Source organism: Chelmon rostratus, chromosome 15 (genome assembly GCF_017976325.1).
Source record: "Chelmon rostratus isolate fCheRos1 chromosome 15, fCheRos1.pri, whole genome shotgun sequence".
Classification (NCBI taxonomy): domain Eukaryota; kingdom Metazoa; phylum Chordata; class Actinopteri; order Chaetodontiformes; family Chaetodontidae; genus Chelmon; species Chelmon rostratus.
This window is the reverse complement of record NC_055672.1, coordinates 13,181,654-13,194,224: the sequence shown is the minus strand read 5'-3', so window position 1 is coordinate 13,194,224 and position 12,571 is coordinate 13,181,654. Positions and strand designations below refer to the sequence as shown.

Sequence of the window (12,571 nt, the reverse complement as noted above, 5' to 3'; positions counted from 1 at the left end):
TGACACAAGCTGATGAATTAACTGACCAACATGGTTGAATTGCTCAGTGAGTCAAGACGCACAAGTCTTTTTTCCAAACATTATATAATGAACACAAACATTTAGTTCACAAAGAAATTCACAGTTCACGTCACAGAAGTAAACAAAACTGTCATCAGTGCGCATTAGTAGCAAACTCAGGTCAAATAAAACCTACAGTGCATCTACACAAATACAGTCAACTTCTTAAATAGAATTAAAAGTGCTTGAATAACGGAAAACAAAAATCTATATCTGCACAACTTATTTGTTTTATGTTCTTACATGGTAGCTCTGGGGTCACAGATCATAACATTTGCTTAATGAAAAAGTCATTGGTAAAAGGCCAATCAAGTCTTTCCAAGTTGCAGTCACAAAGTGGGACTAGTATTGGTTATTGAGGTGATCAGTTACACCAAACCAGACACAGTGTATATCCCCGAAGTGTAGAAATTCGGACGTCGGACCAATCTGTCAGATAGATCAGTCACTGTGGTTCTTGGGAATACGTGATATCCAGTTTTTAGCACACACACGCACAAGCTACTGGTTATCTTCCAACACTTTTTGAACTCGTAGAAATGGTCTGGTTGCGAACATGTCTGCAGACCCGCAGGCCTGTCTCTGCTCTCAGATGACTGGGTTGAGGGCATCATAGAGCCGCTGCACCGCCACCTCCACCATCTCTCTCAGGGAGTCGTCCTCTGTTCCTTCGTCCTCGTAGCACACCGACTGATCGGGAGGGAGAGGAAGTCAGTGAGAATGGTGAGAGAAAAAAAAAAGATAATGCTCTGTTCTGCTTCTCACCCTCGTTTCCAAGCAAATATGAACCGTCTTCCCATCTACTGTCACAGAGATGTTTTTACCATCACTGAAATCCGCACATTCCTCTCCAAACATGTCCCTTAAGACAAACAGAGAGCCGAGCTGTTATAACTGAAGATCACCTGAGGAACTGTTATTTCTGGTGACATCAGAGTATATCACAGCAGATGAACACACTGATCCATGCATACAATGATTTAAGCAAATTAGTATAGATTAGCTAGCTGGTGTGTCACTCACTGCAACATGACTCCTAGTCTGGTTTGGAAGACGTCCATGTCCATAATGGCATTCTGGGTCTCCATGACTGTTGATATAACACAAAATAAATCATGTGAGAAAAGAACAAACTCTGTGGCAATAAATAAAGCATTCAATACCGCAGATCTGGATAAAAAACATACATATGTGCTTGCCGCACCAACCTTTCTGAGCTTTCGGGTTTGACTGAACTTCCAGCACTACAGTGGTAACAGCATCAGCATACATGTCGTTGAGAGGGTTAGCTACCCACTGAAAGAGGAGATAAAGAGAAAGGGCGGCTGGGTGAAGAGATAGCACAGGACATAAAAACAGAGCAACGTCTGAACAAAGCAAAGTCCTGCTGTCTTGCATCTGGACCACAGCTGGCTGACCCGCCCTGACCGCTCACCTCCAGCAGCACCATGCCAGCCTCGTGGATCAGCGTGATGTGTTTGAAGATCTTCAAAGTGTTCTTCTCGGTTCCATCCAGCTCTTCCACATCACCTGAGACATGAGAAGAGGTCTTCACAGTAAGTATGGTGTAAACTCCAAATCAGCCAAAGTGAAAACGTCCGTGTGCAAATAGACCAAAACCAAGAATATATTTTGAAAAGTTTCCATGTATACACACCAAACAGTGAAGAGATCGGCAACTGCACACGTAAGCAGTCTTACCGGTGAGGTTCCTCAGATGGCAGACGAGCAGTGAGTAAGGTCCGGTGAAGGGGATGGCCTGGGACTGTTTTACTGTGCTCATGGCCAGCTCTGTGTAGGCTGCAGAACAAACACATCAAGTCACTTCATGATGCCGCGCTCTTTTGTCAAATGTTAAAAGATGAAGGGACAGCAGTGTGCTCCACTGAGTAGGCAGACTGTTGTACAACCTCGACTCCAAAAAAGACGGGACGCTATGTAAAACATGAATAAACCGATGAGATAACTTACTAATCCTTTTTGACATATACTCAATTTTAAAACAGTACAAAGAAGATATCTTAAATATAAACAGGGTGATTGGTAACAGGTGATAGTATCATGATTGGGTACGAAAGGAGCATCCTGGAAAGGCTCAGTCGTTCACAAACAAGGATGGAGGGAGGTTCACCACTTTGTGAACACATGACTGTATAAAGGATGTTATTGCATGGATTCGGGAACACTTTGTAAAACTGTAGTCAGTGAACACAGTCTGTTTGCAAATGATGCAAATGTCCCAACTTTTTTGGAGTCGTTGTTCTGAAATGTCCTGGAGCAAGAGAACAAGTGGTTAACATACATCTCTCTGAGCAGTTTGAGGAAAAAATACTCACTAGAAAGGTCAGAGGGATTGAGTATGTGGTAGTTGAAGTTCTTTTTCACCAGTATGCCTGAAACCCTCTGGCCCTGAACACACTTCTTATCAGCCAGAGATCCCATCACCTGAGAGGAGGAGTGGCGTTCAGTAACTCCAGAGTGGACTCATTGTGTTTAACCTTTCTAACACTGGCGCAGGGTCATCCAACACATGCAATCGTCATGATTTAGAACTGTTAAGACAGATCCAAAGTGACTTCAGACCATAAAATGTAATAAAAAAGGGCAGGGACAGACAACAGTTTGTTGACCTTGGCCAGTTTCTCTCCTCTGAAGTTGAGGGTGACGGCCTCTGTGTTGCGAGGGTTGTGGACTTCGATGTGAACCTGGTCATTATCCTCATACTCCCTTATCAGTGCAGCCTTCAGACGGGCCATCTCATTCTGCTCCCCGTGGACCAGGATCTGAAGATAACGTGCAGAAGGGTGGGTCGAGGATTTTCATTTACAGTTCATAGAAGGTACAGACCACTGACAATTTCCCTACCACATGTGGGGGTTTGAGAGCCCTGATGAACTCGCTGGTCTGCTGGTAGTCAGTGTGGGCAGAGAAGGAGATGTAGTCCACAGACATCTTTAGCTGCAGCTTCTGTCCTGACATGGTGGTAATCTCCTCTGGCTCTGACATGATGTGCTGCAGGAAGCACACAAACACGCCGTTATCCAACAGACTGGATGCATCTGCTTATTATTAACCCAAAATAACACTTCCTGCTGTCGTCTCACCTTTGCCAGTGTGCCCTCTACGCAGTATCCAGCAATGATGACACCGTTCCTCTTATCAGTGCACCAGCTCTCAAAGAGCTCTCTGGAGAGCCCGCTCTGCATCATACCCGGAGACGCCATCACCACACTGGGGCCGATGTCATCAAAGTGATCCATGCTCTGGAAAGAAGCGACACCACGGTTAGGGACATTCAGCAGCAGCAGTCTGGTTATCTGTATCTGTAGCCCTCTCCACCTTGAGGTTGCTGATGTGCTTGAAGACAAAAGGGTTGTTGATATTGATGGCTTTCCGGATCTTGTCGTTCATGGCGTTGACGTAGGTCTGGTACACGGCCATGCACTTCTTGGCCAGGGATGAGGCGTAGTAGATGGGGATGTCGTGGAGCTCTGGGTGGTTCTGCCAGTACTCATCTACAGGAGAGAAACACAATCTCACAGACTCCTTGGATTGAAACATAACAGAAGACAGATGCAAAACTGAAGGAGGGTAACACAATTCAAATACTAAGTATTTCATGATAAAGCACAGAAGCTCACACTGTTGATGGATTAGGTTAAAATACCTTTTAGGGAGATGAACGATATACAGAAAAACCCAAAACCTCATACAGCCATTATTTTGACGGATACAGTGATTGTGATATGAGTCATGATGTTAAGTGGGAATGGTAATAATATGATTTGTAGGCCGGGGCGTCTCTCTAGCACCACAATACTTAAACCCATGTTGTGACACATTTTATCAAAACATTGCATATCGGCCATATTGTGATTTGGACAATATTCTGATCATTTATTCAGTTCTACGCATGACCTCTCACCCAGGATGAGCAGCAGTTCCTGGGCTCGTCCCAAGGCGAACACAGGGATTAAACAGCGGCCTTCCCTGTTGACTATGTCATGGACTGTGTTACAGAACCGAGCTTCGCGCTCCTCCCTCTTTTCATGGATGTGTGTGCCGTAGGTGGACTCCTGCAGAAAGAGCAACAGCATTTATCATGTTGTGATCACCCAAAGAGCCATTAAAAGTAGCATCGGACATGAATTAGTATTTGGTGTACTATGATTAAGATGTCAGGTTTGACACTTGGGATCTCAGCTGCCATCAGATGCCTGTCTTCTTGTCGGGAGAAGTCTCCTGTGTACAGCAGCTTCGGAGGGGAAAAGGAGACAGATGATGGACTTGTTAAGTGACCTTAATTTGTGTTCATCGCCAGGACAAAAATGTTCTGCATAAAAAAACAGTTGTTACCTTGACTCCAGCTATTTCTATCATGAACATGGCAGCCCCCAGCACATGACCAGCGTGGTAGCACCAGAACTTGATTCCAGCCACTTCCTTGACCTCATGGAAGTTGATGGTCTCAATCTTATCCATGCTCTCCTCCAGGTCAGTCTCAGTGTACAGCATGTCATCTGCAGAAATATTGCTGCAATAAAACCAAGACAAAATTATTATTAATTTGGAAGAGTGTTACATGAAGATGAGTGCTCGTGCTTCTACCTGACTTTGACGTAGTCTGACAGTAGCCAGCGGTAGATGGCTTTGGTGGCGTGGGTCATGAAGGTCCTGCCTTTAAAGCTGGTCTTCTGGAGAAACCAGGGCAGAGCTCCACAGTGATCCAAGTGGAAACTGGTGACATATGACGTACATCACATGACATATCCATAATTATGTTTTAGAATATAATCAAAATAGTATACAAGCAGAATAACATGCCTTGGTAAAGAAATTACCAATAAACTCATAAAAAGAAGGGAAGACTCACTGGCTGATGAGCAGTAAATCTATCTCGGCTGGGTCGATCAAGTCTATGTAGGGGAGCGCATCCATTCCCTCCAAGCCAGGGTGGATACCACAGTCCAGCTGCCACACGCAAACTTACTTGATTTATTTCACCCAGGATAATCCACCCAGAATCAATACTCAACACAGAACTCAATAAAATAACAATGGAATAATTTAAAAAATATTAAACAATAACAACAGCCTGGATATAACAGCCTGCACAAACTGAGAACATGGAACTGCATGCTGTACTGTATAAGTTAATTGATAAGTGATTGGGTTAGTTATAGTTACAACTGAATACTATCATAGAGTCAAGACAAAAATATTTACCATAATTTTCCTTCCTTTGAACTCCAGGATGATGCATGACCTCCCAACTTCCTGACCAGCACCGCTGTAGTTACATGAGAAAATAGCATTCAAGCTAACGTTACATACATTTGTTTATTGTTATTATGATTCAATATTAAAGCGGTCACTCAAAACCTTTATTCATATAAAACATAAACGAACTCACAGAGGACGAATTAGGAGCTGGTCGCTTTCCTCTGCGGGCACAATCACCTCTACTTTGCGCTTTGAAGCCATGTGTGTTAAAATTTTGCGGCTAAATTTTAAAATAGAATAAATAAATCCGGCCTTACTGCACAGTGCTGAATGAATGAGAGGGGGCGGCTTCTCCAAACGTCACACTTCCGGTGTTGTGTCAAAATACCGCCGATGGGAAAGAAAAGCGCTGACGAAAGTTCCGAGGCAGACGTTGGTCAGATTTTACCATTGCGAATTCGCGAAAAAAATAAAATACCTAGTTAAATGTTTGAAGAGACACGGCAAACATACGTATAGACATGTAACAAAATATAAGCTCTGTACACACTTAACAATATATATTATCCACAGGCCTTTTGGCTCGACATTCAACTGAGAGAGATGTTTTAGCAGTTCGCTGCGTCCCCTTTAAGCGGTGTTGGGTGTAGGCTGTGAAACTCATAGGGAAGCTAAAGAGTCAAACTGTAGGTAAACAGAAAGCTTCTTTGATGGAAATTAAGTCTACGCGGTACACTGAGGCGTTTACGGTACAAACGGGTGTGTACGCTAACTTTATTTAATACACTGCGTTTGTGTTTGCCGGCCCGCTCTGAAAGTCTTCGGGTTTCAACTTGAGTGTGAAAATACATGCGGTGGGGGACATTTAAGGTGGAGTAGGGTGAGTTTCATCCTAACATTTGTTTTTGTTTTAGGCTGTAGGAATATAGCTAAAGAGTTTTTTTCGTTCAGCCCCGCGTGTGGGTTAGCTAGATAAATGGTGAGGTCCAGTCAAACGTAACCTGTTGATCCCCTTGTCTGGTGGATAATCTGTCGTGGGGGCTCCGTTGTAATTTTTTTTATACCCCTCAACCTCACCCCAGTGCAGACACAGCCTCCGACTCCAGACCCGCAGTCATAATCTGCTCCGACTTGATGGAGGTGGGAGATACTGTTACAGCAGCAGGTGCAGCAGATAAACTGGTGTCCGGTTTAACTGCTGCCTCTGAGTGACTTCATCTGCACTTACTACTTCCCTCAAACTGAATCAATACCGCTGACAGTCTCAGCATGCACTCAATACTATAAGCACCACAGTGTTTACTACACTGTTGAATATTAGCAGAATGGAGAGGCACAGCGATGGTCATAGCAATTCAAAAGGCCGAATCATTAATGCATCTTTTACCATTTGTATGCTATGTAAAGTATGGTGAATAGAAAGTGAAACGGGAATTAGTTTTTGGTGTTGTAGTCAATTTATACTTTATATCCGCAAAGCAGGCATGCTGATGTTTAATTAGTATTTTGTGGTTGTTTAAATTAGTTTTTTCTGTTTGTGATGACTGCTTTGAGCAATTGAATTGTCTTGTGTTTGTTTTCAAGTCTCCCTTGCAAAACAGATCTTGATCTTAATGAGACTTCCTGGATAATTACAACTTAACCAACACTCTTCTAATGTGAATGGCCATGCAGCTGCCACTGTAACAGCTGAATCATGCACAGGATAGATGAAGGCCTGTGCACCATTATTTATCCATTATTCAGAATTTAGCCCACCCTGTGATCTACATTCAGTTCCTCATCTGTATTGAGACTTGAGCAGACAGGCATGTGTTGAACGCTGTGATCCTTGATGATGAAGGGTGCTGAGGCTGGAGGGCTGGACGTGGCCGTCATGGTGAACGATGTTCCGGAAAGTCAAGAAGCGCCACAGCAGCAGCAGCTCGCAAAGCAGTGAGATCAGCACCAAAAGCAAAGTACAGCAACACACAAGTTATGAATGTTGCAACAGAGCCACTCTCTCCTTTGTTGGATTCAGCTGACGCCCTCTTGTGTTTGTGGCTCTGTGTAGTCTGTGGACTCCAGTTTGGGAGGGCTCTCCAGGTCCAGCACCGTCGCCAGCCTTGACACAGACTCCACCAAGAGCTCAGGTCGGTCTCTCTTTCCTCTTTGCCTTCCATCCCTCCCCTTTTCTTTCGGGACTGACTATTCGATGTATGTCCTCCGTAGGTAACAGCACGTCTGAAACGTGCGCCGAGTTCCGGGTGAAGTATGTGGGAGCCATTGAGAAGTTGCAGTTTGACATGAGCAAGACCCTCCAGGAGCCTCTGGACCTCATCAACTACATTGATGCAGCTCAGGTGAGAAGACGGAGAGATATTGCATCATTCATGCACGCTATCGTAGAGAAGATGCTGTAAATGTGCTGCTCCTTTTCACAGCAAGATGGAAAGCTGCCCTTCGTGCCTGGAGACGAAGAGATGATTCTGGGAGTGTCTAAGTACGGAGTCAAAGTGGCCTCACTGGACCAGTGTGTGAGTGCAGCAGTGATGTACTGTCCTTCAGATTGAAGGGTCATTGATTAGACGTGTCTGGTATCACTGGGTCATCAGTGCAGTCGAACAGCATGCTCATGAATCCAGCATCAATTTATATTTTCGATACGGTTCTGCACAAAAGCTGCTGACTCAAATGTTTCAGCAGTTCCCCTCATGTTGCCTCCACATGACCCATTTTATTTGAAGTGATGGGGTGTGAGCTGAATTTCGGAGTGAAGCTCTGGTGCAGCGCTGCAGATGTACCCGATAAAACTGTCTTTCTTAAACATATAATACAAATGAATGAATGCTTTTTATCAAGGTGCACATATTCAACAGGAACTTGTTGCTTATTAGGATGCTTATTAATAGCATATTGGCTCTTTATTATTCATGATAAAACACTTATTAAAGCCTTATTCTGGGGGTTATGGTTATTAAGATCATAATTCATGTACAAGCAGTAATTAGGAGGTTATTGAGGGAAAACTTAGTTAATGGCCTAACAGTTGCAGACTGTGGTCATGCAGAATAAGGGATAAATAAGTGCTTTATGATGACTAATTAAGAGCCATTATGCTACTAATATGCATGCTAATAAGCAGCTAGTTAATGTTGAATATGTGTACCTTAATAAAAAGGGTTACCAAATTAAAAAGCGTATGCTCGATCTCATGCAACAGTAATGAAGTGCTTTTAATTGTACCTCTGGCCAGGATGTGCTGCATCGCCACCCTCTGTACCTGATAGTGCGTATGCTGTGTTACGATGACGGCCTGGGTGCGGGGAAGAACCTCCTGGCTCTCAAAACCACCGATGCAAAGCAAGAGGAGTGCAGCATCTGGGTGTACCAGTGCAGCAGCTCGGTGAGTGTGAATCAGTTTGCTGCATTTATTAAAAAGATCTGTATCACCTGTCTGAGCTCATCTATCTGCCCTGTCAATAAATGCTTTTTTTCCCATCATCTGTCTGAACAGGAGCAGGCTCAGTCCATCTGCAAGGTTCTGTCGGCCTCTTTTGACTGCGCTCTGACATCAGACAAGTCCTGAGGCCAGAGGAGCGGGCGGGTGCTGAGATCTGTCTAAAAGAGAAAAGAAACAACTGCAAAAACAGTGAATCAGGAGAAAACCATGGCTGCATCGTGACTGCCAAAAAATTGCAGTCATTTCCCTTTTTTTTTCTCCTCCAATTTAGTTGACAGAGATTAACTGGAGGACAAATCCTGCGTGTTTTCCAAGTTAGTTTGCAGGAAAACATGATTCAGGCCTTTGTATTGATGGTATCACCAGTTGAGACAGAACTACTGTGAATTTGTCTGAATCATTTCCTTGGAATTTGTTTCCTTTACCTCACGTGTTCCTGTACCTGTCACGTAAAGTCAACGTGTCGAAAAAAAGGGAAATGGTTGCATTTTTTAAAAACTCATTGGAATACAGCGCACAGCTTTCAGCAATGTCACGTAAATGAATCACTTTTCATGTAAATTGTGGTACACAGTGTTGTGTGTCTCTGCCCAGCTGCGTCAGGGTTCGGCGATTCACAGGAGACATTCATCAGAGTAGAAACCTCGCAGTACGCAGATCTGAGGACATGCACGCAGTTTGATTCTCTTCACGTGGAAACCACTCAGATCCCTTTTTAAGTTTAAGTATCCTCTCTGTGTGCATTTTTTGTGTTTTTCTGAGACAAACAGTATTGGTACAGTAGTGGTCACGTTTTGACTTGAAGGTACGTCATACGAAATGTTTTAACAGTGGCCCACATCCTGTATTTTGTCTTAACTTGTGTAATTTACTCATTTTTACTGACTTATGATTTTTTTTTTGTTTTATATTTCTTTATGTTGCAGGTTTCTTGGTACTGAAAGCTTGATGTGTTTTCTGAGTCTCATTTTTATGCAGGAGTTTTAAATGTATTAAATCCATCGTACTTGCTGAAACCACATAAATCCTAATAGGCTGTCTGAAGAGTATGAACGTGTTTACAGTCGTGGTACGAACTTGACTTCACCTTGTACATTAGAATAGGCCACTTCCTGTCCTCCTTTTCAGCGTGTGACAGAGAGGAAATGAAAGAATTTGATCTGCTGCGATAAAGAAGTGGAAGGCTTGTGTTTTTTGACCATTTTACTGATTAAAGGGTAATTTCTTCTTTTTCTTCCAGTCTCATCTTTACTTTTGAGTCTCTTTTGCATTTTTTTGGTCTTAATTATGTGTTGCTGCAAAGTTCTTAAGGCATTTTTTTTCTCTACAACAGAGCACCTTGCATGTTTTAACACTGCAGTGCATTCTGACACTTGGATGCTGACGTGCGGAAATATTCACCACTAGAGGGAGCTCATAATACATCATCTGACTTGTACAAGAATCACACCAAATGACTCAAATAATCAAACAAATGTGCTACCAGCAATAATTTAGTAAAAGTAAGTATTAATATTTGCACAAATGGAGCATAAATTCCTTCATACCTTAAGAAACAGACCAAAGCCTTGAAGTGTTCTATATTTTATTATTCCAGTTTTTATTTTTCCGTTTACTTGTACAATAGAGTTAAGAGTCGATGCAGTGATCCACAGACGGTTAATGAGAATGAATGAAGTTTATTTTCCCAGTCACACACACACACACACACACACACGTCCAGCTGAGGTCATATCTGTAACTGCTCATCACCACAGCGCATTAAAAGACATTTACTGCCCAGGTTAACTTCTTTTTTTTTAACATTTAAATATCAACAAAACAAAACCAAATCTATTTACACGAATAGATTATTAAATCTTCCTGTTCCAGTGAGTTCATATTAAACACAATGAAGAGAGCGGATCAGCTAAGATTCACATGCTTCTCCTCTGGTCAGTGACAAATGCATGGAAGGCTCTGGCTTCAGGTTTAATGCCTAAATATCAACATTATGAACAGACAGAAAGTTGCTCTGCAACCAAAATGAAGTTAATTAAATTGAATATTTTATATCTCTTTGATAACACTATTAGATAAACTCATCTCTCTACATTATAGGACCCCAGATATGAGAGTATTAAGCTGTAGGAAGAATATTCCTTTCTCTTTATGTCTGGTTGTACACAGAAAGATGAGAGAGCTCAAAAATCAGCCCCTCAAAGGCCAGAGGAAGCAACAAAAGTCACGGAGCTGCCTCATGACATTCCCACGCTTTTTTCTTTATATCCTCTTACTTCAGTTTCCCTTCTCAGCTTATTCTGTGCAGACGAGACACGCACACAAACACTTCCTATCCCCCCAGTCAGGCAGATGACAGGCAACGACTGCCTGACGTGTCAGACTCAGCATAAAGGTAATTACTGGCTGCTGCAGCTCCAGTCGGCCTCATCGTTTGACTTAAAACAGCAGAGGAGGAAGAACTAAGAGTGTCGCTGTACAAAAATCATCTATGAACTAGTACAGGCAGCGTGTACTCTTTGTGTGGAGAAGCATTCGCAGAAGGTGGCTGACGTGGAACTCCTCTGCAGCTCTTTCACTCCACACACCTTTGAGAAAGTGTGTTTCTCGCAGGTGTGATGAGTTGGAGGCTATTTTTACATTCACCCCCTTCCACGGCAGTCTCGTCTTTGAAACGGGAACAGGGGAGCGCTCCCTGGGGTGCAGCTTCTAGCATATTCCAGGTTTATTTTAGCACCATTAGAAAAACCTCCATGCAGGAGGCATTTAAAACGGCTCATGAACAGAGGTGGAATGCGCGCGTGTTGACTATGTTCACATTTACAGTTGTTAGTAAGATAAAATACATTGCTTTTGTCTTCTCTGTACTGTTTCAGGACTGCCTGTACAATGCAGCTGAGCAGAAAACGGATGAAATGAATACTGTACATATAACCTTCATTATGTCACATGTCGTCTCAGTTGTAACAAGGATAAAGACAAGGAAAGTGCATTTTATTGCGAGAGGTTGTTCACTACAATCATCGTTTTTTTTTTTAATCTTAAAGAGTCTTTTTCAGAAACATTAACAGCAAGCATTAAAACCACATACAGTCCTCACGAGGAGCGACGCCCAGACTTTCTGGCCAAAGCCTGGGCATGATGACGCCCACACACATCTGCAGCCGAGGTGATGATACAGCTGTGACGCTATAACAAGCTTGCTGATGAGGCCAGTGACGATGTCGACGACAAACGCGGGGGATGATGGTGGAGGTTTTGCTGGCTGGCAGACACAGGCGGGTGAAAGGGGCACGCCGCGTCCCGTGACGCTTCCTGAGACCCAGAGAGGAACTGTTCAGTCGGCGATGAAGTGTACGAACGTGACCGGGAAGGCTCCCCGCCTCATCGGATCGCCTTCGATGTGGCCCAGCTGTGAAGGGGGAAGACAGAGCGGCGGGGTCAGAGGATGACAGGAGGCAGCCACAACTCAAAGCTGCGTTGTTTCACTGGAACACTAACTCATCTGACTGCTTTCAACAAATCACCTGGAGCACAGACACAACACGACAACACCACTAAACACAAGGGCTGGGCTTTAAAAAAACATTATTGCTATTGAAAGATTCAATATTGATTCTTAAAATCACATCAAAATCTGCCTTTTCTCAGTGAATATGTGTACATTTGCAACAGAGCTGCAACAATTTGTCGATTAATCGATTCGTTGATAGAAAGATAATCAATTGGCAACTATTTTGATAAATGATTTATCGTCATTTTTCAAGCAAAAAGTAAAACATCTGATGATTCTGAAATCTTGAATCTAAGAATTTACTGCTTTTCTTTATAATTTATTACAGTAAA

General features: G+C 43.1%; 3 protein-coding genes across 5 annotated transcripts in view; 1 reads left to right on the top strand and 2 right to left on the bottom strand.

Annotated features, from left to right (window-relative positions):
- Nucleotides 1-173: 173 nt before the first annotated feature.
- Nucleotides 174-5,600, bottom strand: LOC121618613 (cleavage and polyadenylation specificity factor subunit 3). Its single transcript, XM_041954137.1, has 18 exons — nt 5,474-5,600; nt 5,287-5,350; nt 4,934-5,031; nt 4,669-4,797; nt 4,417-4,594; nt 4,226-4,315; nt 3,986-4,136; nt 3,400-3,575; nt 3,165-3,323; nt 2,926-3,072; nt 2,691-2,843; nt 2,397-2,505; nt 1,762-1,860; nt 1,496-1,590; nt 1,269-1,356; nt 1,084-1,150; nt 826-922; nt 174-750 (listed from the first exon to the last, which is right to left on the bottom strand). The coding sequence occupies exons 1-18, from the start codon at nt 5,542-5,544 to the stop codon at nt 649-651; spliced, it is 2,073 nt and encodes a 690-aa protein (XP_041810071.1). The 5' UTR covers nt 5,545-5,600; the 3' UTR covers nt 174-648.
- Nucleotides 5,601-5,927: 327 nt separating this feature from the next.
- On the top strand, nt 5,928-9,952 carry itgb1bp1 (integrin beta 1 binding protein 1). Of its 2 annotated transcripts, none has more exons than XM_041954011.1 (7): nt 5,928-6,042; nt 7,127-7,241; nt 7,337-7,415; nt 7,495-7,625; nt 7,707-7,799; nt 8,519-8,668; nt 8,780-9,952. In XM_041954011.1, exons 2-7 carry the CDS (start codon nt 7,170-7,172, stop codon nt 8,849-8,851), a joined length of 597 nt encoding a protein of 198 aa, XP_041809945.1. In that variant the 5' UTR covers nt 5,928-6,042; nt 7,127-7,169; the 3' UTR covers nt 8,852-9,952. The 2 variants fall into 2 exon arrangements, with proteins under 2 accessions (XP_041809945.1, XP_041809943.1); XM_041954009.1 differs by having other exon boundaries at nt 5,942-6,163.
- Nucleotides 9,953-10,327: 375 nt separating this feature from the next.
- The window catches only part of asap2a (ArfGAP with SH3 domain, ankyrin repeat and PH domain 2a), a 59,832-nt gene continuing 57,588 nt past the window's right edge, over nt 10,328-12,571 (bottom strand). For both annotated transcript variants that reach the window (XM_041953261.1, XM_041953263.1), the window contains exon 28: nt 10,328-12,137. In XM_041953261.1, coding sequence (XP_041809195.1) covers nt 12,063-12,137 — 75 coding nt within the window. In that variant the 3' untranslated portion in view covers nt 10,328-12,062. The remainder of the gene's footprint in view (nt 12,138-12,571) is intronic.

Bases quoted from the DNA above. Each gene is read 5' to 3' on its own strand.
- LOC121618613 (XM_041954137.1), bottom strand. From the start codon at position 5,544: ATGGCTTCAAAGCGCAAAGTAGAGGTGATTGTGCCCGCAGAGGAAAGC. The intron at 5,351-5,473 runs GTGAGTTCGTTT...ATGTAACTACAG, and splicing joins CAGCTCCTAATTCGTCCTCT to CGGTGCTGGTCAGGAAGTTG. The intron at 4,137-4,225 runs GTACACCAAATA...CTCTTTCTGCAG, and splicing joins AACCTGACATCTTAATCATA to GAGTCCACCTACGGCACACA.
- itgb1bp1 (XM_041954011.1), top strand. From the start codon at position 7,170: ATGTTCCGGAAAGTCAAGAAGCGCCACAGCAGCAGCAGCTCGCAAAGC. The intron at 7,800-8,518 runs GTGAGTGCAGCA...ACCTCTGGCCAG, and splicing joins TGGCCTCACTGGACCAGTGT to GATGTGCTGCATCGCCACCC. The intron at 8,669-8,779 runs GTGAGTGTGAAT...CTGTCTGAACAG, and splicing joins TGTACCAGTGCAGCAGCTCG to GAGCAGGCTCAGTCCATCTG.